Source organism: Fusarium falciforme, chromosome 4 (genome assembly GCF_026873545.1).
Source record: "Fusarium falciforme chromosome 4, complete sequence".
Lineage (NCBI taxonomy): Eukaryota > Fungi > Ascomycota > Sordariomycetes > Hypocreales > Nectriaceae > Fusarium > Fusarium falciforme.
Window position 1 is genome coordinate 2,214,961 of NC_070547.1, and position 26,109 is coordinate 2,241,069.

General features: G+C 52.1%; 9 protein-coding genes across 9 annotated transcripts; 6 read left to right on the forward strand and 3 right to left on the reverse strand.

Annotated features, from left to right (window-relative positions):
- Nucleotides 1-135: 135 nt before the first annotated feature.
- NCS54_00544200 (Hypothetical protein) lies at nucleotides 136-1,134 on the forward strand (the record flags this gene model as incomplete). Its single annotated transcript, XM_053150945.1, has 2 exons — nucleotides 136-509; nucleotides 558-1,134. 2 exons carry the CDS (start codon nucleotides 136-138, stop codon nucleotides 1,132-1,134), a joined length of 951 nt encoding a protein of 316 aa, XP_053006920.1.
- A 541-nt stretch (nucleotides 1,135-1,675) lies between these two features.
- Nucleotides 1,676-5,615, reverse strand: NCS54_00544300 (USP domain-containing protein; the record flags this gene model as incomplete). The annotated part of the gene is made up of 4 exons (XM_053150946.1): nucleotides 1,676-3,453; nucleotides 3,506-3,893; nucleotides 3,948-5,425; nucleotides 5,477-5,615. 4 exons carry the CDS (start codon nucleotides 5,613-5,615, stop codon nucleotides 1,676-1,678), a joined length of 3,783 nt encoding a protein of 1,260 aa, XP_053006921.1.
- Nucleotides 5,616-6,404: 789 nt separating this feature from the next.
- Nucleotides 6,405-8,249, reverse strand: NCS54_00544400 (HET domain-containing protein; the record flags this gene model as incomplete). The annotated part of the gene is made up of 1 exon (XM_053150947.1): nucleotides 6,405-8,249. The coding sequence occupies one exon, from the start codon at nucleotides 8,247-8,249 to the stop codon at nucleotides 6,405-6,407; it is 1,845 nt and encodes a 614-aa protein (XP_053006922.1).
- A 1,097-nt stretch (nucleotides 8,250-9,346) lies between these two features.
- NCS54_00544500 (Hypothetical protein) lies at nucleotides 9,347-9,766 on the forward strand (the record flags this gene model as incomplete). The annotated part of the gene is made up of 1 exon (XM_053150948.1): nucleotides 9,347-9,766. The coding sequence occupies one exon, from the start codon at nucleotides 9,347-9,349 to the stop codon at nucleotides 9,764-9,766; it is 420 nt and encodes a 139-aa protein (XP_053006923.1).
- A 1,327-nt stretch (nucleotides 9,767-11,093) lies between these two features.
- On the forward strand, nucleotides 11,094-14,139 carry NCS54_00544600 (Hypothetical protein; the record flags this gene model as incomplete). The annotated part of the gene is made up of 2 exons (XM_053150949.1): nucleotides 11,094-12,653; nucleotides 12,703-14,139. The coding sequence occupies 2 exons, from the start codon at nucleotides 11,094-11,096 to the stop codon at nucleotides 14,137-14,139; spliced, it is 2,997 nt and encodes a 998-aa protein (XP_053006924.1).
- Nucleotides 14,140-14,739: 600 nt separating this feature from the next.
- On the forward strand, nucleotides 14,740-15,225 carry NCS54_00544700 (Spliceosomal protein DIB1; the record flags this gene model as incomplete). Its single annotated transcript, XM_053150950.1, has 2 exons — nucleotides 14,740-14,803; nucleotides 14,858-15,225. 2 exons carry the CDS (start codon nucleotides 14,740-14,742, stop codon nucleotides 15,223-15,225), a joined length of 432 nt encoding a protein of 143 aa, XP_053006925.1.
- A 619-nt stretch (nucleotides 15,226-15,844) lies between these two features.
- Nucleotides 15,845-17,328, reverse strand: NCS54_00544800 (Hypothetical protein; the record flags this gene model as incomplete). The annotated part of the gene is made up of 2 exons (XM_053150951.1): nucleotides 15,845-16,473; nucleotides 16,524-17,328. 2 exons carry the CDS (start codon nucleotides 17,326-17,328, stop codon nucleotides 15,845-15,847), a joined length of 1,434 nt encoding a protein of 477 aa, XP_053006926.1.
- Nucleotides 17,329-23,866: 6,538 nt separating this feature from the next.
- NCS54_00544900 (Hypothetical protein) lies at nucleotides 23,867-25,006 on the forward strand (the record flags this gene model as incomplete). The annotated part of the gene is made up of 1 exon (XM_053150952.1): nucleotides 23,867-25,006. The coding sequence occupies one exon, from the start codon at nucleotides 23,867-23,869 to the stop codon at nucleotides 25,004-25,006; it is 1,140 nt and encodes a 379-aa protein (XP_053006927.1).
- A 60-nt stretch (nucleotides 25,007-25,066) lies between these two features.
- Nucleotides 25,067-25,558, forward strand: NCS54_00545000 (Hypothetical protein; the record flags this gene model as incomplete). Its single annotated transcript, XM_053150953.1, has 1 exon — nucleotides 25,067-25,558. One exon carries the CDS (start codon nucleotides 25,067-25,069, stop codon nucleotides 25,556-25,558), a length of 492 nt encoding a protein of 163 aa, XP_053006928.1.
- Nucleotides 25,559-26,109: the final 551 nt, after the last annotated feature.

Below are 26,109 nucleotides of genomic sequence, written 5' to 3' on the forward strand. Positions count from 1 at the left end.
AGTCGGCTTAAGCTACCCACGGCTAACCACCAAAAAAATACCGTGAACCGACAACAGCCGACGTCATTATATCACATTCCCCCCCTCCACGACTCCAGCACCTTCCCCCACCACAACCCAATTGACCTCCCCACGATGCCTCCTCGCCTGTCCCCCATAACCATCCGCAGCCTGCGGCGCTTCTACTCGTCAGCGGCCGAGCCTCTCATCCGCGTAACGAACCTGCCCGCCCCCGGCACCGGCCATATCCGCGTCCTCGAGCTTAACCGGCCCAAGGCCCGGAACGCCATCTCAAAGGCTCTCCTCGCTTCTCTGCGCGACGAGGTTGACGCTGTTCACAGCCAGTATGGACCCAATGGTGAGGAGCTCCCGCCGGTGAAGCGCTTCGGCGGCGCTGCTGGTGTCGACGAGAAGGGTCCCACGAGAGCTCTCGTCCTTGCCAGCGCTGTTGATACTTGCTTCTGCGCCGGCGCCGACCTCAAGGAGCGCCGGGGCTTTTCGCAACAAGAGTATGTTCCCTATAATACCTTCAATGACGCATGCTAACTCAATTGCAGCACTGCCGACTTCCTCACCAACCTCCGCGGCACCCTCAACTCCCTGTCCAACCTTCCCATCCCTACCGTGTCCGCCATCTCCTCCGTAGCCCTCGGCGGCGGCCTCGAGCTCGCCCTCTCCACCCACTTCCGTGTCCTCTCCTCCAACGCCACAGTCGGTCTACCCGAGACCCGTCTCGGCATCATTCCCGGTGCTGGCGGCACCCACCGTCTGCCAGCCCTCATCGGCCTCTCCCGCGCCCGCGACCTCATCCTAACCGGCCGCCGGGTCGCTGCCCCCGAGGCCTACTTCCTCGGCATTGCTGATCGCCTTGTCGAGGTTGTTCCTGAGGATGAGCGCGACGGCTCCGATATTCTTGGAGAAGCCAGGAAAGCTGCCCTGAGCGAGGCTGTGAGGCTCGCCCAGGAGATTTGTGAGGGAGGACCCATTGGCGTGAGGGCAGCCCTCCAGGCTGTTGCTTGGGCCAGGGAAGAGGTTGAGAACAAGATGTATGAGCGCGTTGTAAACACCGAGGATAGGCACGAGGCTCTGAAGGCGTTCCAGGAGAAGAGGAAGCCTGTCTTCACCGGCCGGTAAATGTCACCATCTGTCGCATCATATCAGATTCATCATCTGCCAACAATATATAACGTCTACACTGGCCATCCTTCCACGCTGTTGTCACCAGGGATGGCCTCGTTTGAATAAACTTTTCAATTTACTGCTAGTCAAATCGTCCCCTAGACTTTCTTGTCTAGTCTTGTCTTGTCGCAACTATCGCTTCGTGAATGCATCTCATGTCATGGGTATGGTTATCGCTCGATGCTCCGGTTCCGAACGCCACCTGCTCAAACCAATACAAATCGTCTCCAACCTCTCAAGCCGTCCCAAGTTCCCATCCTGGGCTTTACAACAAATCTATGGTTTCAAACACTCGATCCAAGCTCGGGTCCCTTGTCCGCTTGCCAAGGTCCTCGCTCCCCTCCTGTCTATCTGGTAGGTCGGTAGGGTTAATGGTAACGACACGGGGGAGGAGGCGCCGAGGTTTGGGCGGTGCCCGTACTTGACTGTTCCACCTTGGTGACCGCTTCAGCACGATTTTCAGTAGCCCGTCTCTTCCAGTATCTCTCCCAGACTCCTAGTCGCTCTTCTGCGGCCCAAATGGGGGCGAAAAGTCCTGTGTATGCTTAACCTCAGGGGTGGGTTCGCTGTTAGCGACAACAACGTCACCGTCAGCATCCGTGGTTTGTTCCGGTCTTTGTCGTCTCGGCACATTCACGTATGCATCCTTGTCCTCGTCTCGAACGTAGCAGAGGAAGTAGGGCTCGCCGCTTGTGCTCAAGGTTGCAAGCACTTCGTCTGTGTTGCGCTTCACATCCACGTTGGAGTCGTTGTACTTGCGCCACACGTCCTGCTCAAAGTCGTGTATCCACACCCAGTAGTGACCAGACATCAGCTGGCCTCGGTGACAGATAACGGCGTGTAGTCGATACGGGATGTTCTTAAGCCCGGCGTGGTGTTTCTCAAGGTCCTCCTCCCTCTGGCGCAGCTCATTGCTCATCATCTCCCGAACGTTGCGTTCAGCCGATTCGATGCCCTGTGGCTTGACAGGGGCCTTGGTAGTGGGCGGCGCCTCGTTGGTTGGGTGGGATACCAGAAGGAAATCGTCATCCACGGGGCCATCAAAGTCCCAATTCTCTTCTTTCTCAAAATCAAGGACGCCATCCTCCATGGTGTCATCCTCAGCCCAAGCCGAATTGACAATGGGTGTGGGCTCCTCTTCTCCGCAGGACTCGAGAAACGGTCCTGTGGGAATAACGGCTTCCACCCGAGCCTTTTGCGCCTTCAAGTCCGATATTCTGCTAGCAACCGCCCAGCTTTGAACCCTCTGTCGGAAGGTGGGTGAGTCGTGCGGAGCATCCATGTACCGATCCAGATATAGCGTCTCGGGTATTTCTACAGGGTTGCCGTTCTTGCTGCCCATGGATTGGGACCGTTGAATAAGAACATGGAGCACAGGCGGGAGCGTCTTGATCGCCGTGTATCGTGAAAGCTTGCTTTCCTCGATGATTTGTTGGTCAAAGTTTCGACCCAGCGCGTCATACAGCGAACATGACCCCTCCGGAGCTGGGAATGCGGTGATGGATCGGTCAAAGCTGATCTCCTTCTGGTAGGTCTTGTCGTCAAACTTCTTGGTATAGTTGATTGTCGTGACGAAGAATGTCTCCATGATCTTTTCCAACTGAATGCCAGTTGATTCGTCGACAGATGATGGTCGAATAGCTGCTTGGAGTCGGTTGAGAATGCTCCCCATCACCTCCTCCACGTCCTGCTGATCAGTACCCGACGATCTCTTCTGATGTTCCAGAGCCGTCAAGACTTTACTGTCCACTGTCTGCGGCTCGTCGGCATCAGCCATACTGACATCGGCGTTTTGCTCCCCATCGGCAGTTCCGTCAGCACCTTTGATGATTGTCTCAGAGGTTTCAGTGCTCTTAAGACTTGGCCGAACAGTGTCAGCAGGGGAGTCGCCCTCTTCGAGAGCCATCACTGTATCCGTAGTTTGGTCGTCAGTCGCCGCCGACGGGACTTCGACTTTCTCGTACGAATGATCAGAGCCATCCTCCACCAGCGTCTGCGAGCTTACGGTACTAGCCGTGTCAACTGGATCGCGCTCTTCCTTAACAGCTCCATTCGCCATCTCCACGTCGCCGGAGCTCTTGGCAGGAGGCTCAGGGGGCGGCCGAGCGGGAAGAGGCGGTGGCTTGGGCCCTGCAACGGGCTCGGCCGACTTGGAATCATTGAGAAGGGTGTGAGTAGATAAGAGGACAGCATTAGCTAGCCTCTGTGAGGGTCGGGTCGCGACCTTGTCTGACGTTTCGAGATTGTTGAATAGATCAGAGAGTTCTTGAGCAACTGCGAAACCTGTTAGTGAAGGGGAATGGCTTAGAAATGGGTTCAAACATACAAGCCTGAGCGACTACAGCCTCGCCACGGTCCATTTGCATCTTGTTTCCGCCCAGCAATCGCTGTTTGATACTCTCGTCATTCAACTCCAATTTGAAGTTTTCGTAGTTGAGCGCAATATCTCGAACAGGTTTGACAGTAAAGAGATACTGCAAAAGACTGTTCAGGTAGCAAGTATTGCCGATGTTCTCTAGGCCGACAGGCAAGTCATAATTGGCTGGTCGACCTGAGGCATCCGGAACGGAGCTTCCTTTTGGAATCTCGATTCCGTTCTCTTGGCGTTGCGTGGCAACAAGCTGCTTGAGGTCCATTGCATTTGTGAGATCCGCAATCGCCTCTAGAGCATCCAGATAGGTTGCCTTTTCTTCCTTGTCATTGCTCAACGCAATCTGTATACTCTGTTAGATCCGGATTTCAGGAATCATATCAACTTTTGGATTTACCTTGGTCCTAGTAGCCGCAACGACTTCGGGTCCCAAACTACTATCTTCTTTCATCCCCAGGACTGCCTTCGCCGTCGCGACAGACATCTTTCCATTGGCTTCCATGAGCAGAATTGCCTGGTAGGTATCGTCCGTTGAAGCCTGGGCAATCAGGAGAAGCATTTGACGGGCGCTGTTGGCCATCTTGGGCTCTTGGGACAGCTTCTGGCGGAATGCTGAAACCAGCGTTTCGGCATTGTACTTATTAGGAGGCTGCAAGCCAAGAAAAGCCAACGCTTGGGACACTACCCCATCGTCATCGCTGTTAGATTGCGTCGGGAGTTGACTGTCAAACACAGAAGATTGGGTGGCAGCGTAATCAGCGAGTTGCTCGTCGTTCAGGTCATTGGCAATCCCCATGAGGGCGTCGATAAGCTCCTTTCGCTTGTTAGGCAAGAGCTCCCACTGTCGCTTGTAAGCGTTGACCACGATCTCCTTAGGCTGGTTAGGAAGAACGCCAAGCAATGTGTATCGTCGGATGTTAACCAAGTGGCTGTCATTGGTGTTGTTCACCTCGACGCATCCCAGATCTGCGTGAAGGCCAGGAGTACAAAGCTCAGCGGGCTCACCACGTCTGTGGATGATGCACTGAACTTCGGATCTGACATCCTCAACAAACCCTCGGTAGGTTCCAATTTCGGTGGCTCCAAATGGCCCACCTGGGGGTGACGGTAATGGAGGGGTGAATGACCCTCCGTCGACTCCATCCTGCTCATCCACCGTCTCCTCAAACTCCAACTCTCTGAAGATGGAGAAGCAACGCGGTCCAAATAGAACAGAGAACCTCTTGTTCCTCTTCGATATGCTCCGCGGCTTCTCGGGTGACGTTGCCTCAAGCAGATTCTTAAGGTATGTGTTGAGATTCATAGGCGCCTGTTCCGCCCAGTCGTCCGTTGCTACTGCATAGCGCTCTGGATCCTGCTCCTTGGCGAGGCGCAGGGTCTGCCGAATGGTATCGTGGTCTAGTAGCAGATCAATCCACCAAGACGCCATGCGAGGTTCCGAGATTTCAAGAGTGACTTGAAATGTGCATGGCGGTGCCGAACAGACAAAGTACTCGCGGGCGAGAATAGGATAGTACTTGGAATTTTCCTTGGCCAGATTCATCTCCGTGTCTGACCCAGCCCAGACAAGGTGATGCCAAGGGAACTGCGCATCTCGAACGGGCCAGCGGGCTTGGCGTGGACTACACACCTGCCCAGCATGCTCCTCTTCCCATGCCATCTTGAACACAAAGTGAAAGTGGCAGTCCAGGCATACTGACGACAATAGCCGGGTTGTGTTTGAGCAGAAGCTTTGGTTTCCATTGATCATGAGACGATGAGTGTGCTGCCATGCGTACGGCGGATTCAAGTTGGCAGCTCGGGCTCGGTCGAAGAGATCGCAAGTGGTGAACTTGTTGTTCAGCAGCTCGTGAATCCATCTCGAGGGGTGGCATCCTGGTGGCACTCACATTAGATTCCGCAAATCAGTTGAAATAGGGATCTTACCTTCTGCATCCTTCCTCATTCTCCCCTTCATAGGGGTTGTATGTTGCTGCACATACTCTCCGGGAGTTGTGCCGGGCAAAGCAGCGTACGTTCCATCATCGAGATCGCGCTGGGGGTTGATGTCATAATCTATCGCCATGGTGGGCGGTGTAGAGAAACGTGTCAAAATATCGCGCTCGGTCTATTATTTCGACCTCTGGGTCCGCAGACAAAGAGGATGTCGGGGTGAGTTGGTTCGGATCGTATGTTGAGAAGGGCGTCGTTTGAATGGAGCTATTGCGGGGTGGACTTGTTGGATCGCCGTGTGCAGCTGTTGGGTTGTGTTCTCGTGTGACGTAGCTGCGAAGTTGATGAAAACGCCGGGGGGTGGTATGAAATGCAGAGAGTCGGATTGTTAAGCACCTGGTCTGTTTGGGCTGATCTGGTGAAGAAGGGTCGGGTGCGCTTCAAGTAGGCGAAGCTCTTGACGATCGAACCCAGCAGACCTATCGCAAGCAGGCGCTTATTTGACCATAATTTCGGGGAACGGGGCAAGGCGAAGGAGAAGTCGGCAGTCGAAAATAAAGAAGCTCGCCAGGGAGAAATATCGATGCCTGGAGAAGGTGACGACGCAAGAATGGTGGCAATGTAAGTAAGAGTAGCGTACGCAGGCGGGCTTGGGTGATGACGGAGCTGGAGCTGCGGCGCCTGCGATGCGCAGCTGGGATTGTGGACGGGCAGACGATTGGGGAAGCTGCCGTGCGTGGCGGCTGAGTCAGCAGTTTCAAGCCCGCCTCCCGATGGACAGCTGGTTTCAACATGGAGAATCAAGGCATCTCTGACAGTGAGTGGCCTTTGTTCCACAGCATTCTCTATGCTTCGGTTTCACAAACGGCCTATGCTACTTTTCGCCTTGTTTCATCTATGAGTTTGGAGTATTGAAGCAATATCAGCTAAAGATGAGCTCTTCTTCGAAAAGCTCCCCTTTCTCCACCAAGTCAATCACCTCCCCATCCATCAAGCCTTCGATGTATGCCTCTCCAAGGACGTGGTACTTATCCTCCACGCGTCTTATCACCAACGGTGTGCTACAACCATAGGCAACGCAAACCATGTCGCCAACGCAAATCTGGTCCTGCAACGACCCGTATGGGTTGTCAGGCGCCCATCCCATGTACCCCCGGCTAGTGAACATGAATCGTCTTCCCATTCCCGTCCGGTCAGCCGCCAAGAAGACCTCTGCGTAATCAAATTCTGACGCGTTGCACGGGATCTTTTCCGTAAAATAATCTCCGAGAGGTTTACCGGCCATGATGATTTCGTCGTGGGCTTGGTGCCACCTCACCCAGCGGAAGTAGTAGGCTTCCTGCTCCTTCATCCAGGTCCATCCCAACGCCTCAAACTGCTTGAATGCCGCCTCGTATGTTCTTGGAAGACTGAGGAGAGCGCAGTGGCGTTTGCTAACGTGCTCTCCGTTTGACACCCGTCCAAGTAGCATCGCTCTGCAGAGAGCCCATGCTGTATCATCATAGACACTCTGCCACTCTGTCGGCTGGACTATGGACGACGGGTCCCAGTCAAAGTAGCCTCGTTCACACGCCCCCAAACCGCATATTTTGTCTATTATAACCCCCTTGCACTTCAATAGCTTCCCGTGAGAGAACACAGAGCACAGCGTGTCTCGGTGGCCAGCTGCGGAGTACAAGGTCTCGGCTCGCGGTTCCGGAGTTCCTGGAGTCCAGAAAGCCCCTATAAAGACGCTCTCTGGCTTCGAGTAACGCAGTCTTCCGTTCCAAGTCCAGTCAACTACCCAGGATGGAGTATCAGCTTCTCCCCATGGGTTCGCTTCTCTGAGCGGTTCAAGATTGCCGTAGTGCTCTATGAAAGCAATTGAAGTGGCACTGAAGACCTCTGCCGTTGACTTGGAGTACTTGCAAATGATACGCTTTGCAATTTTGGGCTCCATCATTCCAAGGAGGCCAAAGACCTTGTCTTTTTCCTCGCGGCTGTCTGACATGGCAAGTTCGAGCAACTTTCTCATGCCCTGTCTCTCTCCTCCTTGGAACTCGAACTCGCTCAGAGGCCGTATGTTCTGGTGGACAAGATGGATACTGGCTGTCACCCAGCGTGGGTCATCTTTGGTCAGCTTCCTCTTCATTTCGCCCTTCAAGAGCCAGTCTTTGGCAGACCATAGGCCTCCATGATACAAAGATGAGATTCCGCGGCTAAAGGTTTCCCAGTCAAGGGTGTCTCCTCCACACCGCAAGATGGTTGACTTTGATCCCATGACGAGCTCTTGAATGATCCAGAGCCGCCACCAGTATCTTCTTTTCATGAGATTGTGAAGGCCATAAAAGGCAAACTCTCCAAACATGGCAGGATTTTGCTCGAGAAGGGCTGTTAAATCGTCCTTTTCCTTGTCATCTAGGCGAGAGAGAGCAGAGAGGAGACGCATTCCTTGATCACTCTCGTCTCCAGCCGGCCCTAGCCAGGCCACCACCGCCCATGCCTCGCTGTAGATTTCTCTCATGCGGGCTACTTGCTCGCTTGTCTCTTCCACATCAGATTGATTGATACATATCGCATCAACCCACAGCTTGTATCTTCTGGCGAAACGGCCACCATCGCTGCCCAGCTCTCTAAGCGCATCCTCGAGGTTCTTGGTCACCGTCATTTCCTGACCGTTGACAATGATCTTCCCCGCCTCATCTGTACCCCAAGTGTACGACATGGCAGCAAAGTCTCCCCAGGTGTATCGGAAACAGTGAGTATCCAAGGGCGTGAATGACTTCATTGAGCGGTGGTCTGGAGGGTGGAGGGTGCCCTTGGCCCGTTGGATTGACCGCCACGTTGCGATCAGCCCCCGTCTCGGCTTGTTTGGCGAGTCGTAGTTGTGAAGAAATTGCTTGAATACGGAGTTCGTTTCTGTGAGGGAAAATGTGTCGAGAGAGCAGCTGACTAGGCCATTTTCTAAATGAGGGTGTATAGTGATGAGGCGTATTTCGTTGTCGCCCAGTGGCAGATAGAGGGGAGTTTCGTGGTCATCCATACTCGCTTTGCGCTGTATAAGAAGCGGTATGTTTTTGAAGAAAACATCGTCTGCATAAGCACTTACTTATGGTCTGCACATCATGCGGCTTCAATACAACCCAGCTAACGCCCAACGGCCTAATTTAACCCATCAGCTGCAAGCTAGGTCGCAGTGGGGAATTACATGGATGGTTGCTCATTGAAGCCTCGTGTGAATGGGGCTATTTTAGGATCTCTAACGATGATCATCTGTTCTATTGGCGCCTTATACAATGCTCATAATTTTTTCCCATCGAACAAAGCCCATGATGAGAGTTGGTGTTTTCTTCGAAATCTCTATATTTACCCTCCTTATCTACATATGTAACGCAGAGTCGGCCAGTACAAAATTCAATAGTCACCAAACAGAATAGAGTTTAATAAACGTTCCTCTTGTTTCCACTCATTCTTCCCTCTTGTTCTTCTTCAAACACATAATGAAGCGAGATGTGCTCGCCATTGACCGTAGGTAGTGAACGAAACTATGTGCCTTGTTGCCTATGTACAGATACCAAAAGGAGGCATTGTCGGCATAATAAAAACATTAAAGAATGTTAATTACCATTGTTTGAATAGTTCGTTCAATTCCTATTGCTGTTTTCTAATTTACAACGGGGTGGTGCCCATTCTAAACGTCTGTCTCCGGGAGAATCTGTTTGAGAAAGGGTATTTAGCTACTCCGATCAACTCTGGACATCCTAAACCCTTTCTTTCGCAACAGAACTTCATTTCAACGAGCTTCATTGAGACCTTTGCTAAATCACGATACCCCATCTCCCTTGACAAAGTCCTCAGTGATACCCTCGATCCTTAGCAGACAAGATGGGTGCTGACGACAAGCAGCCCTCGAGCAGCGACAAGTCTGTGGAGGACAACCTTTCGGAGGAAGAGGAAGAGGGTTATTCCTCTGACGAATACAGCGGCGTTGTTGAAGACGCCCAAATGGCCCTGGTCATCACGCCAAAGAAACTCACGTCTGTCCTCAGTGCGGGCGATGCTGCCAAATATGTACGGCGCAATAAGAATGAGGCAAGAAAGAAGGGTAATGAGAAAGAGAAGGGCTCAGAGGAGCCTAGAGCTGAGATACCTTCGGGTAAGATGGCCAAAAACGTGGAGCGCAGTATCATCGCCCAAAGGAGGAAGAAGAAGAGGCAGCAGTTGAGTAACCCAAAGGGTAAGGCCAACGAAGAATCCGAAATAATGAATAATGGCGAAGGGGGCGGAAAGAAGGCATCCTCTTAAGGGAGAACTCACCCCAGCCGGTAACATCAGGACCAAAAGAACCTCATTCCGACATGGTTGCAGCGGCAACGCCATTCTTCCCGATACACTTGCTATTATCTCTCTGCACTACCGACAGCAACCTCTGGGAGTTTAGCAGAACCTCTCTTTGATCGGTCACTAACGGGATCGGTTCTCATCGTATGCTTTCTTCCCTGCCAGGTTCTTCGATGGACCGCTATCTCGGACTAAATGCCAGAACATCGATGGATATCTCCTGGTGTTAAGCGAATGCGGTTTGAGAGCAAGGTAAATAGATGCCACTTTAGGCAGTCAACAGTGCTGAGCACGGTCAATGTTATTAGCTTAGATCTGGCCAAACGGGCAAAGAGTCAGTTAGCACAAAGACCTTGAGGACACTTCCACTTAAGGTGCATGAACTATGTGATCCCCTTCTTCACAAGCTAAGGCGTTGTTGCCCTGGTTGAAGTGCAACGTGCAGAGGTTCTGAGACGGCCTGGAGGATTCTAAACAGAGGGGTAGGCTTTTCTATGGGCAGAAAAGTGACCCCTGAGACAATGAAAAAAGAAACAGAATTTAGAAGATCAACTTGTAAGTTGGCTGGGATGCGACCCAACAAGTACTTGTCCAGGTTCCGTAACAATTTCCACCGATTTTCCGCCATCCATGCATACGGCTCCAAACCATAACATGAATCCTCTCTAATATTCCACTAAATAGCCGTAGAATCTTGTCTGAGATAGGGCACCGGTAAAAATGAAGAATCTTTGAAACTCTAGGGTTGGCCGCTCGACATCCTGTTAGCATCACGTGACCCGCTCCCCGTTCCCTGTGATGATATCTGCAAGCCCACTCCTTCTCACATGGAAGCCGCCTATACTGATTGATAAGCCGCGGCGCTTCCTGCAGTATGGATTGACTTGAATTTGGCCTGGTTTTTGAAGAAACTGCCAATATTTGACTCCGACCTTCTCCTTTCTATCCCAATATGCATCTTAACCAAGAAATCAACAGCTCGCTCTCCACAATTGATAATCTCTCAAGGAACTCGGGTCTTGGCATCCATACATGCATGCGCATACGAAAGCCCATTTCCATCATGTCAAGACCCCACAGCTGGAGGCGACGCCTGCCCACCCCGACGGAGACCGAGCCATTTTGAAGGAATACATCCCGGACGCCGGCATCGGGTGCCATCCATTCACCTATCAGGTACATATTCTACCTGATTAGGCTCACATCCAGACGAGCTCCTCTTCTTTATAACACTCAAGTTGAGTCTTTGACGTCAGTCATCATCTCGGCCCTCAACGCTTAGTCTTTCATCATGACTACAGGCACAGCATCACGACGCCTGCGGATTGGCATCGATGTGGGAGGAACAAACACCGACGGCGCCATCATCGATCCTTTCCAGACCTCTGCTCCAGATAGAGGCGTTGTAGCATGGCACAAGGAACCAACAACAACGAACCCCAGTGTTGGCATTGACAATGCTATCGCCAGCATGCTCTCGTCGGCTGCCATCAGCCCTGACGACATCGCAAGCGTGACTATCGGCACCACCCATTTCGTCAACGCCGTGATAGAGAGAGATGCAGCAAGGCTGTCTCGAGTTGCTGTTCTTCGTCTTTGCGGACCATTCTCAAAACACACCCTTCCTTGTGTGGACTGGCCTGCCGATATGCGAGATCTCATTCTGGGCCATCACGCTCTCCTCAAGGGTGGATTGGAAGTTGATGGACATTTGATCTCTGACATCGACCAAGACGAGATCAAGGGGCAATGTGCCATTATCCAACAAAAGGGCATTAAGAGTGTGGCTGTAATCGGCATTTTCAGCCCCATCGACACGGTGGAAAGGCAAGAAGAGAGGGCTGCGGAGATTATCAAGGCTCAGATCCCTGATATCGATGTTGTGTGTTCCAAAGAAGTTGCCAACCTTGGCTTCCTTGAACGCGAGAATGCCGCTATCCTGAACGCTTCTATTCTACCCTTCGCCCGAAAAACCATTCGGTCCTTCCATCAACCCATCAGACGGCTTGGTATGAAGTGCCCTATCTTTATCAGTCAGAACGACGGCACTGTTCTTTCTGGTGACCTCGCCGCGCGATTACCTATCCGAACCTTCTCAAGTGGCCCAACCAACAGTATGAGAGGTGCTGCATTTTTGGTGCAAGGGGAACTCAACGAAGCAATGATGGTGGTCGACATAGGAGGAACCACAACTGACGTGGGTCTATTGTTGGAAACTGGCTTCCCTCGTCAACAGGCAGCCTACAATGATCTTTCGGGTGTGAGAATGAACTTTTCCTGCCCAGACATCAAGAGCATCGGCCTTGGTGGAGGCTCCATCGTACGAAAAGACAGCGGCGTGTCAGTTGGACCTGACAGTGTGGGATATAAACTAACCCAGGAAGCTGTCGTCTTTGGCGGAAAGGTACTGACATCGACTGATTGCGCCGTCCTAGCCAACCCAAGCTTGAAGATCGGAGACTCGGCTCTGGTTCAAGGCGCACTCTCGGACGACCAACTCTCCAAGGTCACCTTGATGATTCAGCACAAGCTGGAAAAGATTATCGACACCATGAAGACATCGCCCCAAGATATACCCGTCATTCTCGTTGGCGGTGGAGCCGTCATTGCCCCCGATGACCTCAAGGGAGCTAGCAAGGTGCTGAAGCCCAAGTGGTCACAGGTTGCCAATGCAATCGGCGCCGCCATAGCGAGAGTGAGTGCTGTCGTGGATACCGTCAAATCAACTGCATCGAAGTCGACCGCCGAGCTCCTCGAAGAAGTCAGCCAAGAGGCTATTGAGAAGACTGTCGCAGCCGGGGGGTTACGGTCGACTGTCAGCATTGTCGAGAAGGAGACGCTGCCGCTCCAGGTAAGTAGTGTTCCCCAGAGGTTTCCGCCAGCCGTTGACATCTTGAAAGTACATTGCCAATAAAACTCGCTTTGTTGTTCGAGCTACCGGAGACTTTGACTTCTCGAGAGAGGATATTGTGCCCGAGTCGCAGGACGAGTCAGATGAACCCCTGGACATGCATCACTATGAGAAGACAGCAAAGGACAAGGACTCTCAACGAGATACGCAAGCTGAAGACGACTTTGATATACTCGCCTATCGCCCACAAGTGAAGAATCGCATCTGGAACGTTTCAGAGCGCGACGTGGAATGGATCTCAACAGGTGCCTACATCCTTGGAACAGGAGGTGGCGGAAATCCTTACGGGCTAATGATTCGACTTCGAACTCTACTACGAAACGGGACTACGATCCGTGTGGTGAACCCCGAAGACCTCGCTGATGATGCCCAGGTTGGTTGTGGCGGCGGAGCAGGCAGTCCTACTGTCGCCATTGAGAAGCTGGCAGGCGACGAACTCCTCGAGGCGCAACATGAGTTGTACAAGATCTGCGAGAGATCAGCTACTCACATGATTTCCGTCGAAATTGGAGGTGCAAATGGCCTCTCTGGGCTGCTGTTGGGATCTAGTGCACAAATGGACGTTCCGACCGTGGATGGTGACTGGATGGGTAGAGCGTACCCGACGAAATGGCAGACAACCCCGGTGGTCTTCAAGGAGAGGGAGACCATCTGGTCCCCAATCGCACTCAGCGACGGCAACGGCAACGTGATCATCATGCCCAAGGCGTCCTCTGACGCCGCTGTTGAGCGTATTCTGCGAGCTGCCTTAAGTGAGATGGGCTCCCAGGTGGGAGGTGCAGACGCACCAGTCACAGGCGCAGAGACGAAACGCTGGGTTGTCAAGCACACGCTGTCCCAAGCGTGGAGGATTGGACGTGCAGTTGCGAGAGCTCGCAAGGAGAACAGGGTGGACAATGTTGCTGAGACAATCATCGACGAGTGTGGAGGGCCCGGAGCTGGAAAGGTTCTCTGGAAGGGCAAGATTGTTGGCGTCGAGAGGACTCTAAGAAACGGTCATGTTTATGGCGAGTGTCTCATCGAGGGTGCAGATGTCAGGGATGATGATAATGGCACGGCTGGAGACCAAGCCTCGGCGCAATTCAGGGGTATCATCAAGATCCCCTTCAAGAATGAAAACATCGCCGCTATCAGAGTCCACCCTGACCGGAAGGAGGAAAGACAGGAGGATGTGCTCGCTATAGTCCCTGACTTGGTGTGCCTGATCGACGCACAGAGTGGGGAGGCAGTCGGGACACCCGAGTACCGATATGGATTGCTCGTTGTCGTGCTTGGTATTGCGGCAAGTGACCGATGGACCGGTTCGGAACGGGGTATCGAGATTGGAGGGCCCAAAGGTTTCGGCTTTGACCACCTCAAGTTTGAGCCACTGGGCAAATATACGGAGCCCAAGAGTGTGATTGATGAGTTTGATGAGTCTTCTTAGAGTTTCACTTGGTCTCGTAATGCTTATTCAATTGCTTGATTTCAATCCTCGGTAACCTGGTGATGCTTTGGGTTCTTGCTCTTCTTGAGTGAGGCTTTAAGGCTCACACTAGGGGGTTCGTCTTGGCCGATAGCCGAATTTGGAAACCATTGCTTCTATTGTGAGACATTGATTGGTGGTCTCCAACAATACTCGTGAGGGCATTCAGACATGAGGCGGATGCTACATGACAGTTTGAAGGGAGGCATCTAACCAAACGTCAAAGAAATAGCTGAATCTGGGAAAGCAAACTACCTCAAACATTTGAGTTACCAATACTTAAATCAGCCGTATATGTAGAATCTGGAGGGACCTTAATAAACACCCGTTTTATAGACTTGACTCCGCGCACACTGAGACTGGTGATAATCGGTTCGGTGTGCGGTGAAGGCCCCACTCACCTTGATCCAAAAGCGGCTAGTCTCCGCTCCGGTATTTAGCCGTGCCCCTCTATCTTATCTCTCCCTCCATCTTTGCTCCACCAACAAGGCAATCCACCAACCTTCCATCATCTTCGCGACCCAACCATCAACACCAACCAGACCACTTACCACATTCATCATGGGTTCCGTTGTTCTTCCCCATCTCAACACTGGCTGGCACGTCGACCAGGCGATTCTGTCAGGTAAGCCAACCCTTTCTCCACCCCCCAGTAACCTCTCGCTAACTTTTGCGCCAGAGGAGGACCGCCTCGTCGTCATCCGTTTCGGCAGAGACTGGGATCCAGACTGCATGCGCCAGGACGAAGTCCTCTACAAGATCGCCGACAAGGTCCGAAACTTTGCCGTCATCTACCTGTGCGACATCGACCAGGTACCCGACTTTAACCAGATGTACGAGCTCTACGACCCGTGCTCCCTCATGTTCTTCTTCCGCAACAAGCACATGATGATCGACTTGGGCACCGGTGACAACAACAAGATCAAGTGGGTGCTGGAGGACAAGCAGGAGCTCATCGACATCTTTGAGACTGTCTACCGAGGAGCCAAGAAGGGACGCGGTCTCGTCGTGAGCCCCAAGGACTACTCCACTCGACACCGCTACTAGGCACCAGGAAGGAGGTTGTTTTGGGTTTTCTCTGTGATAGAGGGTGTCAGGCGTGGGTATGGCTTTTTCACTTTTGAGGTACTAATATTTGCTGCGGTTGGAACTGAGTAGCAGCTTCTGGCTCTATGGCCAATCGAATACGAAACGACGTCTTTCATCCAAATCCGGCTTCCCCATACAGCAAATGGTGAGAATCCTTGGTGTTTTTTTTTCTTTTTCAAACCAATTTTTTCTGACACAATATGAGACAAGACCACAGAAGTTTGCCGTCGATCAGTGGCTGGCCCATCTTGGGTTTGGCTTCAGACAGCAGACCGCAAAGGTAAGACGGGACTGACGAAAGCTGCGCGATGATTCCTTGACGAGTAATCCTCAAGGCTAAGACCTGAGGTTGCTGAGTGAATGCCCTTTGTTTGTGATGCCATGTCAATACTGTTTTGACCCTCGTGAGTGCACCGTGATGATCTTCGCTTTGGCCGTTTTGGCAGTTTTCACTGAATATCCTGGTGCATCACGTATCGTAAAGCTGTAAAACTTGAACAATATCACAATCATTATCCGCTGAATAGAAAGAGAATTGCCGTGGCTTGTCAATCTGAGCTAGATACCAGTTGTGTAGTTACAACCCAAACGGCCAAGTTTCGTGATACTCAAGAGGTGACTTTGGCTGATGAACCTCCAAAGTTCCCACATGCCTCGACTGGTCAAACCAGATATATCCATCAAACTGTTCCGGCAAGACGGCAGTCGAGTAATGCGACTGCTTCTCCGTAGCAGGCTTGTACAGCACCCCGATGAACCTCTCCAGACGACGCTCACAGAGGGATTTCCGAAGCCGCTCATCACACTTCTTCGCACGCAGGTCCAGAACAAAATTCTTGATGCCCGTGGCGTGCATCAGTTCCTCGTAGCTATTCGAAAGCCCTGGTCGAACTCGCATGACCTGCATGTCTCCATCCCAGCGCTTCGCAGCAGCCACGGTACCTGTGTTGGTACCGGTTCCGATGTTGAGCGCTCTGTTTCCGTACGTCTCCTTGCAGAGCTGGCCGATGTTGAGCTCTTCGCGGGACCAGCCCATGCTGGTGGCGCGAGCATCGCCGATGTGACTGTTGTGTGCCCAGATGATGGCCTTAGCCTTGTCGCCACGATGCTTGAGGATTCGTACGAGAGTCTGGAACATGTGCGTGTCTCGGAGATTCCACGATTCGTCACGACCATGGTACATGGCCCGGTAATAGTGTTCGGCGTCTATGAACCGTCAGCGACAGTTGTGAAGCCATCTCTCTTCCGTGTCATACCTTTGACAACCCTTGCATTCTGCTCTCCACTATGAAACTCGGTACCATCGCGGGTGCAGGCAGAGTACTCAATGCGCTTACTCAAGAGGTCTTTCAGCATGTCAACAACTTCCCTCTCATACCCCTTAAAAGCAGTTGTCAAGACCTCAAGTCCGTACTCGTGTGGATCGTCGCCCCAACTCATCAGTTTACCATATCGTTCCCGTGCCAGCTCTGCCATTTCCTTGTCGACAGTATCGAGGTAGTCGATGACTGCCTTCATAGATGTTCCCATAGAGTATAAATCCAGACCATAGAACCCGGTCGCATCACCTTCCTCCCGTCCATTGTTGTAATCCCGTAGCCATTCCACAAAGTCATGAACTTCCATGTTGCGCCACATCCACGTGGGGAAGCGCAAGAAGGCTGGTTCTCTTCCCTCCTTCTTTGCCATTTGAACCGTCTCTGCGGTGCCCTGTCCTGGACCTGGCCGGCGCCTGACATATCGATCTACATGTTCGGCATCAGGCCAGTCGGCTTCGACAGCCACGATGTTGAAGCCATGGTGTTCGATCATATGCTTTGTAATCTCAGCGCGAACGGAGTAGAATTCGGAGGTGCCATGGGAGGCGTCGCCAATGAGCAAGACTTTACAGTCGCCGAAACTATCGAAACACCTCGTTATTGTATCGCGGTCTTCGGTAATAGAGTTGAAAGGCGTAACGTGGGCTTTCAGAAGTTCGATCGCGGACGAAGTCATCCTTGCTGGCTTGTTTCGAAGGGTAAGACTCGATTTTATTAAGGGTCTCAAGTATTTGGTCAGCATCTTCTTTGCGCCAAAAGGTTTCTTGGAGGCAATTCGTATTTATAACTGTTGCAACACAGTGTCATGACACCATCAACTACCGTCTTGTGGCGCGTGACATGACGGGAGGTTACGGCTAATGCTCCCATTGATTCAATTGTATGATGGCTCTGTAGGAACTCTGAATACCTCTCATTACTGGGCGTCGTTCGAAATCGAAATCGATAACCAAGGCGACGTAGTGAGAAACGCCAAACTGCGCTGATAGGGGCGAAAGGTCAACTTATACAGGACATGGGATTTTGGTATGGCTTTTCGCTGGTACTTGGGCCAAATACTGGCGGTTTCCCATCTGCGCGAATGTAGAATGAAGGTGGCAAAGGGCGGCAATTCAATGATGACGATGTTCTGTTATGGCGCCGACGTCACAGCAGAGCTGAGATCGGCCAACCACAATGTTCTGTCAGAGTTAGAATTCAAACCCACCAAAAAACCAACAGTCTCAACAGTTCTCACGGAATCGCAAACTCGATATTGCGGCGAAGCTCTTGAGCAACCCTCATACGATGGTGCCACTTGGGTCGGTAGGTCGAGGGGGAGACCTGGTCGAAGTAAATGACTGGGATCTGACGGGTGGCTATGAAGAGCCACTTCTAGGCATAAATGCCAGATGGCTTTGGATTGCAGCTGTCGGCTGTGTGATAGAGGCTTGCAGAAGATGGGTTGCTATAGTAATCCACATATGATTGTCTCTTGTTGTATGATAGATTCCAAACTCAGCATGTATCCATGCCGCCTTGGGCCTTGGAATAGATGGTTGCAAGCTCATCAAGATCGCCAGCGCCCCGTCTGGGTTAAGCTGGTTGCTTTTATGTATTGTGCCAATAGATTTATGATTTTGCATCTTTCTCCAGGCTTGGTGGTTGACAAGTCATCGTCGTTCGGTATTGAATTCTTGTTCGATACAGGCGGCTAGGAAGGAGTCGGTTCTCTTGCTAGACAAGCTCTCGGCTCTGGGTGCTGCGGCGCTGAGTTCTGTCGAAGAGATTATAACCAAAGAACCCATCTAATCTTTTTCGTGTTGAAATGAATTTATGTCTCCGTAATGATCTGTGTGGGTGTAGTACTTACAATGTTCGCTGTCACTCTGTGAAGTTGTAAAGCCCCGTGGCTCTGGCAGAGTCCCAGCCATTGAACAAGTCAACGAAGACTTATATGTTCTACTCCTACTACAGTCTCTATCAGCTTGGTAGTTGCTTTCTTCAGCTCGGTTGGCCAAGGCTTCTTGAACGCTCTTGGAAGGGTTGGTGGCCACCCTCCTAGCGATTGAAGTTCCCAGTGGCGGTCGTCCTTGTCGGTCGTGAAAGTCGGTCGAACCGATAGCGTCCCTCTTTGATGGGTTAGAAAAGACTTCAACTATAGCAATAATGAAGTAACGAACCTGGTGTCTGGCTTTCTCCGGCTTGGAGCCTGTTGGTCAGCTCCAAGGCTATAAGCTGTCGGCAGACTTCTTACGGGTTTTATTTATTGACCTTGGGGCTTCTCTAATCTCGGAGGAGTAATATTTGTCTTAGGAGCTGGATTGAGTATTCTTCCTCACCGCCGCGGGTGTCTATGAAGTTCTTGAGCCATAGCTCTCGGAGGGAGTGTACACTCCAGCGGCTGTCTTCCAAGACAATAAGCTTGAATAGAAGCCCCGGGAGGTTGATTAACGGTTAGATGGTTCTTGGTTCCGTCTATTTGGTCGGCTTAGCAGGTTGAGACCAGATCGGCCTGTGGTGAGGATCTCAGAGAGCCGCAGCCATCGCCGCGTCGCGTTATCCGTCTGCCACTTGGACGTACACGCCTTCAGAAACCTGAGGGTATAACCTTGAGCGCTTTCGGAGAAACAGATGCGTTTCTTGATGTTATCGAAGCCTTCGTGGTTCGTGGCCCGGTGTTCGTGGAAGAAGGCACTGGCAGTGGTTTCTGGACCGCTTCTCTCCGTCGATCGGCCTGAGTATGAGTACTTATGGGGACGGTTATCATATTTCGGTTCTCTTCTGATGATTCTGGGGTGATCTCATTGTTCTGAAGCCGCCATGAGTCGTGAAGGCATCGCCAAACGCAAGCCAGGGTCCGAGGACTGGTTGTCGGGGCCAGGATTCGATGAATTTCGAGCTTCTGATGATTATTTTAATGATTCAAGAATCGAGGAGGTCTCGATTTTGTGTTGCGATGGTTTCTCTGGATGGTTTGGAGATGAAGGATGAAGTCCGTGGGTGTTTTGAGGAGGAGGAACCAGCCAAACCTGGAACCCACTGGCGATTTTGCGCTGGGGGATTTAGGGGTTGTCCGCCCGAACACAGCCTTAACTAGCACGGGTGCCATCACTTGAACTGAACGGTAAAACAAGTGCAAGATACCAAAGAAATTCAGGTGAACAGACAAGGTAAGTTCCTGAATGCTGTATTGTCTGATTGGTTTTTTTGTTGTTGGGCGCCAAGTCCTTGCAGTCAGACAGGTGCACCAGAAGGCGAATCTTGGAAGTCTCGTTCTCTCCAGCGTACCGCTAAGGACATTGCCATGGACTGTTGCGAATTCCTCTTGACAAATCACAAAAACTCCCTCGGTCTCAGTCTGCAATTTGAAGGGCAGGATTACGCTGGGTATTTGGTCTTCGACGACACAATGCCTATGTTTCACCTGAAGAAGAAACAGGCATTCCACCGCTCGATCTGCTGGTGAGCAGGCTTCCATGGGAGAAACAACTAGAAGCTATCAGTTAGGGCAATACACTGAGGCTCGCCAAAGGCTCAAAGGTCCACAGGTCTGTGCCAGGGGTGCTTTCAGGCCCGTCCAGGGTGTGAAAACGCATCCATGGATGCGATTGGTAAAAAATTGGTCTCGCTTCAACCCACAGCCGTTGACAGCTGCTGTGGGAGATCACAGACCGGGCTGTTGGGCGTCACCCTACCCTCCAGAGTGGAGGGAATCAAGGGAATTAATATATACGGACCTAAGCAATAGACCCTCATCTGCACCATAATTTACCATGGAACTCAACTGTTTGAAGCATTCAATCCATTGGTGTCATACAGCCAGCACCATCACAGGCCCACTGACGTCGGGAACCTGCAGCGGACGAACTTGACAGGAACCGTTGATGCAGCCTTCCGATCAGTTCGTGCAATGTACACAGATGGTACAACACGGCTTGCCGTAAGACAACAGCACCATCCAAGTCATTCCAAGGTTCCCTGGGCCCAGATCTGCAAAACAGGGTTCGATTCGATCCCGCCAAGTGGGGATGGATCTGAACACAAAATGCAACGGCGTCAGATCCAGGGACCAGGGGCTGTTCTTATTTTGACCTCCATTGAACAGAAATCGCTGTACAATGTAGAAATGCCTAGAAAATGTCTGTAGTAGTCCCAATCTCTTGAAATCAGTCGCTGGCGGGATCGCTTTACCAAACTCGCGTCCATCCCGGCTCTGCTTCCAGGTAGTAAAGTACCGCGACAGGCAAAAGAACCCCTCCTCCAGTGTCCTGGTCCCTCGCCAGTGTCCCACCCAGGACCCTGGGCTGGGCCATCTTGGTTTCTTCTTCGCCGACTGAACACACCACCAACCACCATCGCTAGCACCTCTCTTCTTTTCTTTTTTGTCGCGATGTGATCCTTGTCTTGTGCTTTTTTCTTCAAGACGAGGGCGTATCTTATTTCATCCGTTCCTCTCGTCCCTTAGGGCACCTCTCTGCGACACTATTCATCCCTTCTGACACCCCCTGACGCTTGTGAATCGCCGGGAATAGTCATCTGTCCTGAATTCGAGTTCAAGCCTTTTCCAGCAGGCAGTTGGCTTTCCAGCATCGAGGCTGTTGAGCTAGCGACCACGAGGTGGAAAGCCGGGCGACGAAGGAAGGTCTCCCCCGTCTCTGGGTGTCACCATTCCACGACAGCTTGTGCTAATGATGAACTATCTCTAGCTAGGTGTCTCTCGCTCTTCGATTACCTCTCTCCAAACTCCGACCGCCGACACCAAGCAAGATCCCGACCGTAGCCCACGGTCCTTGGCCGAGAAACCGCGACCGAACGGCGTTGAGCCATCGCGTCTTCGCTTCAGCAGACCAGACACAGTTTCAAGACTCCTATATCCTGTCATTTCACAGTGGAAGTGCCGGCAAATGACACCTTGTTCTTCATTTCTCTGAGAGTGGTGGAACGCCGTTCAGGGGTGAACGGTTTGGCCTAGCGAGCCTACCTAGCATCGTCCACACACCCTCCCCGAGTTCTAGCCAGCCAAGATGGAAGATTGAGCCTCTTGGTTTCATGTCTTTTCTACCTCAAGAATCACTTAGTAGCGAGAACTGGCTCGCGAGCGCGCCTAGTGAGGGAGTGTCGGATCGGCTCGCAACGCTTTGCTTGGTTCTCGTCCAACGCTATTGCGCGCTCGGGAAGCCCGCTCATCACGCCTCGATGAAAGAAAAGAAGGGAGATTGTCTCTGGAATTCTTTGGAGTATACTGTAGAGTGGCTTAACGCTGTGCGAGAAGCGGCGGTTGTTGCGCCTGTCCTCGTTCAGCTCGCTACTTGTGATTTCGCATCTCCAGCCCGTCTCGAGAGGGAATGAGCATCTGCACACTATTTCTATATAACCAAGAGAGTAGAAAATGCCTTTTTGTGTGGTAAATGGGGATTGTTGGTACCGCCATATTGAGGCAGAGGGTGCACTTGGGGCACACTCGATGGGAATGGGAGATTCAGGGGCACTAGCTTTACGTAGACGATACTCAAGAGATAATCTTCTACGGGCTTCTTCTAGTGATGACTTCATGCACAGAGGGCTATATCGAGCCATAATTGGTCTGATATCACTAGCAGTGCGCGAGGGGGGCACTCAGGGCATGCTCTAGCACCCGGATGCCCTGAAGCTGGCAGAATTGTTTGGCTATTTCTTGCAGTGCTCGTCCGTTTGCGCTGCTGAGGCAACGAGGGCAGGACAGGCACCAATTCCTCTCGGGCGCAGCCCTTTTTACCCCCACGCGTTTTCCCTCCCACTCTTCTCCGCCTTGTTTTTCTTCCTCCCCCTCAGTCATCATCACCACCCTCTCTTCACAGAGTCGCTCCTACACATACATATAAACAGGGAAGCACTCTCGCTCTGCTACATATTCCTCTTGTTTCTCACTTCTTCATCTTCGAGAAACATCCTTCACACACCTCTGCATGGTTCCCGAACCCTACTGGACTCTCCCTGCAGCGCTCTTCACAACAATCTGTTCCCATTCTCCGTCTTCTTTACCAACGTCGATCAGAGTTCAAGTCTTCTTCTCTGTGCGCGTCACTGACCTCGTCTACGGACCTCATCGTGACGATTACATCTATCACCCATCTTCATCTTTCTCTCGTTCGTCGACTGGACTCCCAGCATCCTGTTCACGGTCGCAACAGACCGCGATCGCGGCCCTTTCTGCAGGATTCTCTACCCAAGACTCATCTGCTATTGAGATACCGACCACTCTCTCACTCTTATTCTCTACACGTCTTCTTCTATCATCATCGTCGTGGCGAATAGATCTACACCTCATCTTCATCTTCTCCACGGTCGTTGGCGATACTCCGAGGCATCCTCTCCGCTAGCCCAGCCGACTCGCCTACAGTCTTGCCTATGCAAAGACTCAACCTTCATTCCCACTGACTCTGACCCTCGTCTCTGCCATCTTCTCTACGAATCCGGTGGACGCTATCTACTGTCTTTTCTGAGAAAGCCTCTACCCAAGACACATCTTCTCTTGCGATACCGACCACACTCTCAGCTTCTTCTCGGCACAAGGCTCGATCACAGTCCTTTCGACAAGAATCTCAACTCAACCTTTATCCACGTCACAGAGATCGACCCTGCTTTCAGCCATCGTTTCCACGGACTTGACAGACTCCACTCACAGTCCTCTCGATACGACAACCCAATCTTCATCTTTGTTGACGCCGACCCTCTTCACTTGTCGTCGCTGCCGATCCAGGAGAGGCTCTACCCAAAGTCCTCAGGGAAAGCTTTTCTCTATTCACTTTCGTCTTGCTTACGAAATTCGACTCTATCTACCTTCTTCATCTACGTGCCACACATATAGCGCCGCTTTACTCACCCCAGAGCTTGACTTCAATCGATATATAGAAGGCTGCTCATCACTACCGCATCCTTTCCGCCGTATTTCCGCTGTCTCAGTCTCCATTCTTCTCCCTCTATACGTTCTTCTCGCTCAAGCTCTTCGTTCCCAAGTTCTGCTCGTCGTTCACTCTATCATCCCAACCATATATACCACAAGTTATTACTCAAACACTGAGCAGCACACGTCACACATCACTTCAGCAACCAGCATCATGAGCTACCCATGTGGGAGATCACCGCTAGAGCGGCTCTCACTAGATTCCCTTTGGGTTCTGGTTGACCATCTAGACTACCCTGAGGTTCACACCCTGGCCCGATGCTCTCAAACGCTACGCCGGAACGTCGAATTCTTCTTGTACACAAGAGAAATTAATGACGGAAACCACCAGGCACTGCATTATGCAGTGGACGAAATGCAAGACAATGTCGGTGTTCGGACCATCACCAAGCTGGCAAGCTATGTTCGCCCAGAAAACCATGTTGAATACTTCAACGTTCGGTTCGACCATGTAGATGGCTACTCCCACCCCCTTCACATCGCTGCTATGAGAGACAATATGGAGCAAGTAAGGAAGCTCCTGGAGCTTGGAGCGGATGCTGAGGCCATGTGCCAAAATCTCACGCCCTTGCTGTCAGGGGGGCAACTCCAAACTCTCAGGGCGATCCATCTCGACAAGGTTCTTGAGGATTGCGAGTGGAAGGCAATTCTCATTCCCCTTGTATCCCAGAACCGGCCTCTCTGTCGTCTTCTCCATCGCCATGCCCCTTCATCCATTTTGGCGCAAAGTCTTGATGAGACTGATAGAGCAATCACAATGTACCACGTTGCTGTGCTACAAAACCTACACGACGTCACGGCTGGCATGCTGCACCTACACCCAGGCGACGTCAATATCCAAATGCCCAAGTCCGGACAGACCCCCCTACACCTTGCAATTTCAAATGAAAGAGCAACCCTTTTCGACAAGCTCATTCATCACAGCACTCTGAACGGCATCTTCAACAGAGACGGCGCGAATGTTCTCCACCTTGCCATTGAGGAGGTTTACATGACAGATCACGCTCCCACACGTCGCTGGCTTGCCCAAGTAGTGAAGAGTCTGCTTGACCAAGGTGCAGACCCCAACGAGCCCAAGTCCAACCTTCTGGGACAGACCCCTCTGCTGCTAGCCACAGAGGCCGTACGCTACGACTGGTACAGGGTCTGGCGAGAGGCCAAGTTCGTCATCGACCTCCTCCTCCAGAAGGGTGCCGATGTCAACAAGGCTGATGGCAATGGATCGACGCCACTGACCACGGTGGTGAAGAGGGTCATCAGGGAGAATGACCGTGGCTCCATGAAGACCATGTTTTTGGACTTGGTCGAGAACCATGGCGCCGACATCAACTTCCGGCCCCAGTTCGTGGGGCAACCCCTGAAGTCGATCATGTTTCGACTGATCGACGCCCCCAGCATGGTCACCCTCTGCAAGGAGGTGATCGCGCTGGGTGGCACCATCGCCCAGCACGAGGTCCCCGGTGTCTTTGCCAAGTGGTATCAGTCCTCTGCTTAGAAATGCGAGTATGATATCATTGGCCTTCACGGGTCGGACATTTCCGACCAAGACATCAACATGGCATACGAGTATGCCATGTGCCGCAACAAAAAGGGCTCGCTACTGCGGCTTCAGGGGTCCGGCCGTCCATACGCCGGGGGGGACACCAGTCTGGTCTGGAGGGCGCTGGTGAGGTCGGGAGTTCGTCTCCCAACGTTCACCAGACAGTTACTCCAGCCAGACTGGAGGCACGTCGACGCCCAAACGGGCATGTCCTTTCTGCACGCAGTGGTCGACAAGGTGGCCAGAGGGGGGGTGTACTCCGAGAAGGAGGCGGTGGCGGACGTGAAGGAGCTGGCAGGGAGTCAGCGAGCGTGGCGCTGCTTGGTCCTGTACCATGACCCGGAGGGCAAGACTGCCCTCGACAGGGTCGTGGACATGGGCCAGCAGTTCCCGCTGCTGAGGGGCGAGCTGGCCGGGAAGCACACGGCTCAGGCAAAAAAGCCTGAGCTGTGCCAGGCAGCTCGGGACTTGGAGCAGGGGTGGCTCCAAGTCCAGCAGAACCAGTAGGTTTCTGCTCCTGTCCCTGTCAGTGCCTCCGTCGACGGAGACCAGATGCTGGGGAGGTGAGGGGGAGGGGGAGAGGGAGCTCGCCGACGACACATTCCGGGGGCCGGGGGAGGGGGGGACTGGTCTTTAGACCAGAGGACGAGAGCTTTTTTGCTGGGGAGGAGTGGGGGGAAGACAGAGGGGAGGATGTACGAGTTTAGATAGAGGGGAGGGGGGGTGTACGAGAAACCATTGCCGCAGGAGGCAGACTGATGCATATATGGCTTGATGATTCTGGTGATGTCTGCGTAGTTTCGTCGTAGGGTTTGCGCATGAGGGCCGATGTTGTCGCTGCTGGATGAAGGGCCAGTCTTGTACTGACAGAGTAGGTTGACACTAGACACAACCGACGAGACAACACCTTATGGCTACCTAGCATTCCAATGTTTTCTCTGGCAAACTGTTTGCTAATGGTTTTGCAAGTAAAAATAGCCATGTCAAACTCTTAATCTAAGTATTATTACGAAATTGATTCACTGGGTAAAAGTGTTTAAGATTGAACATTTATTCTT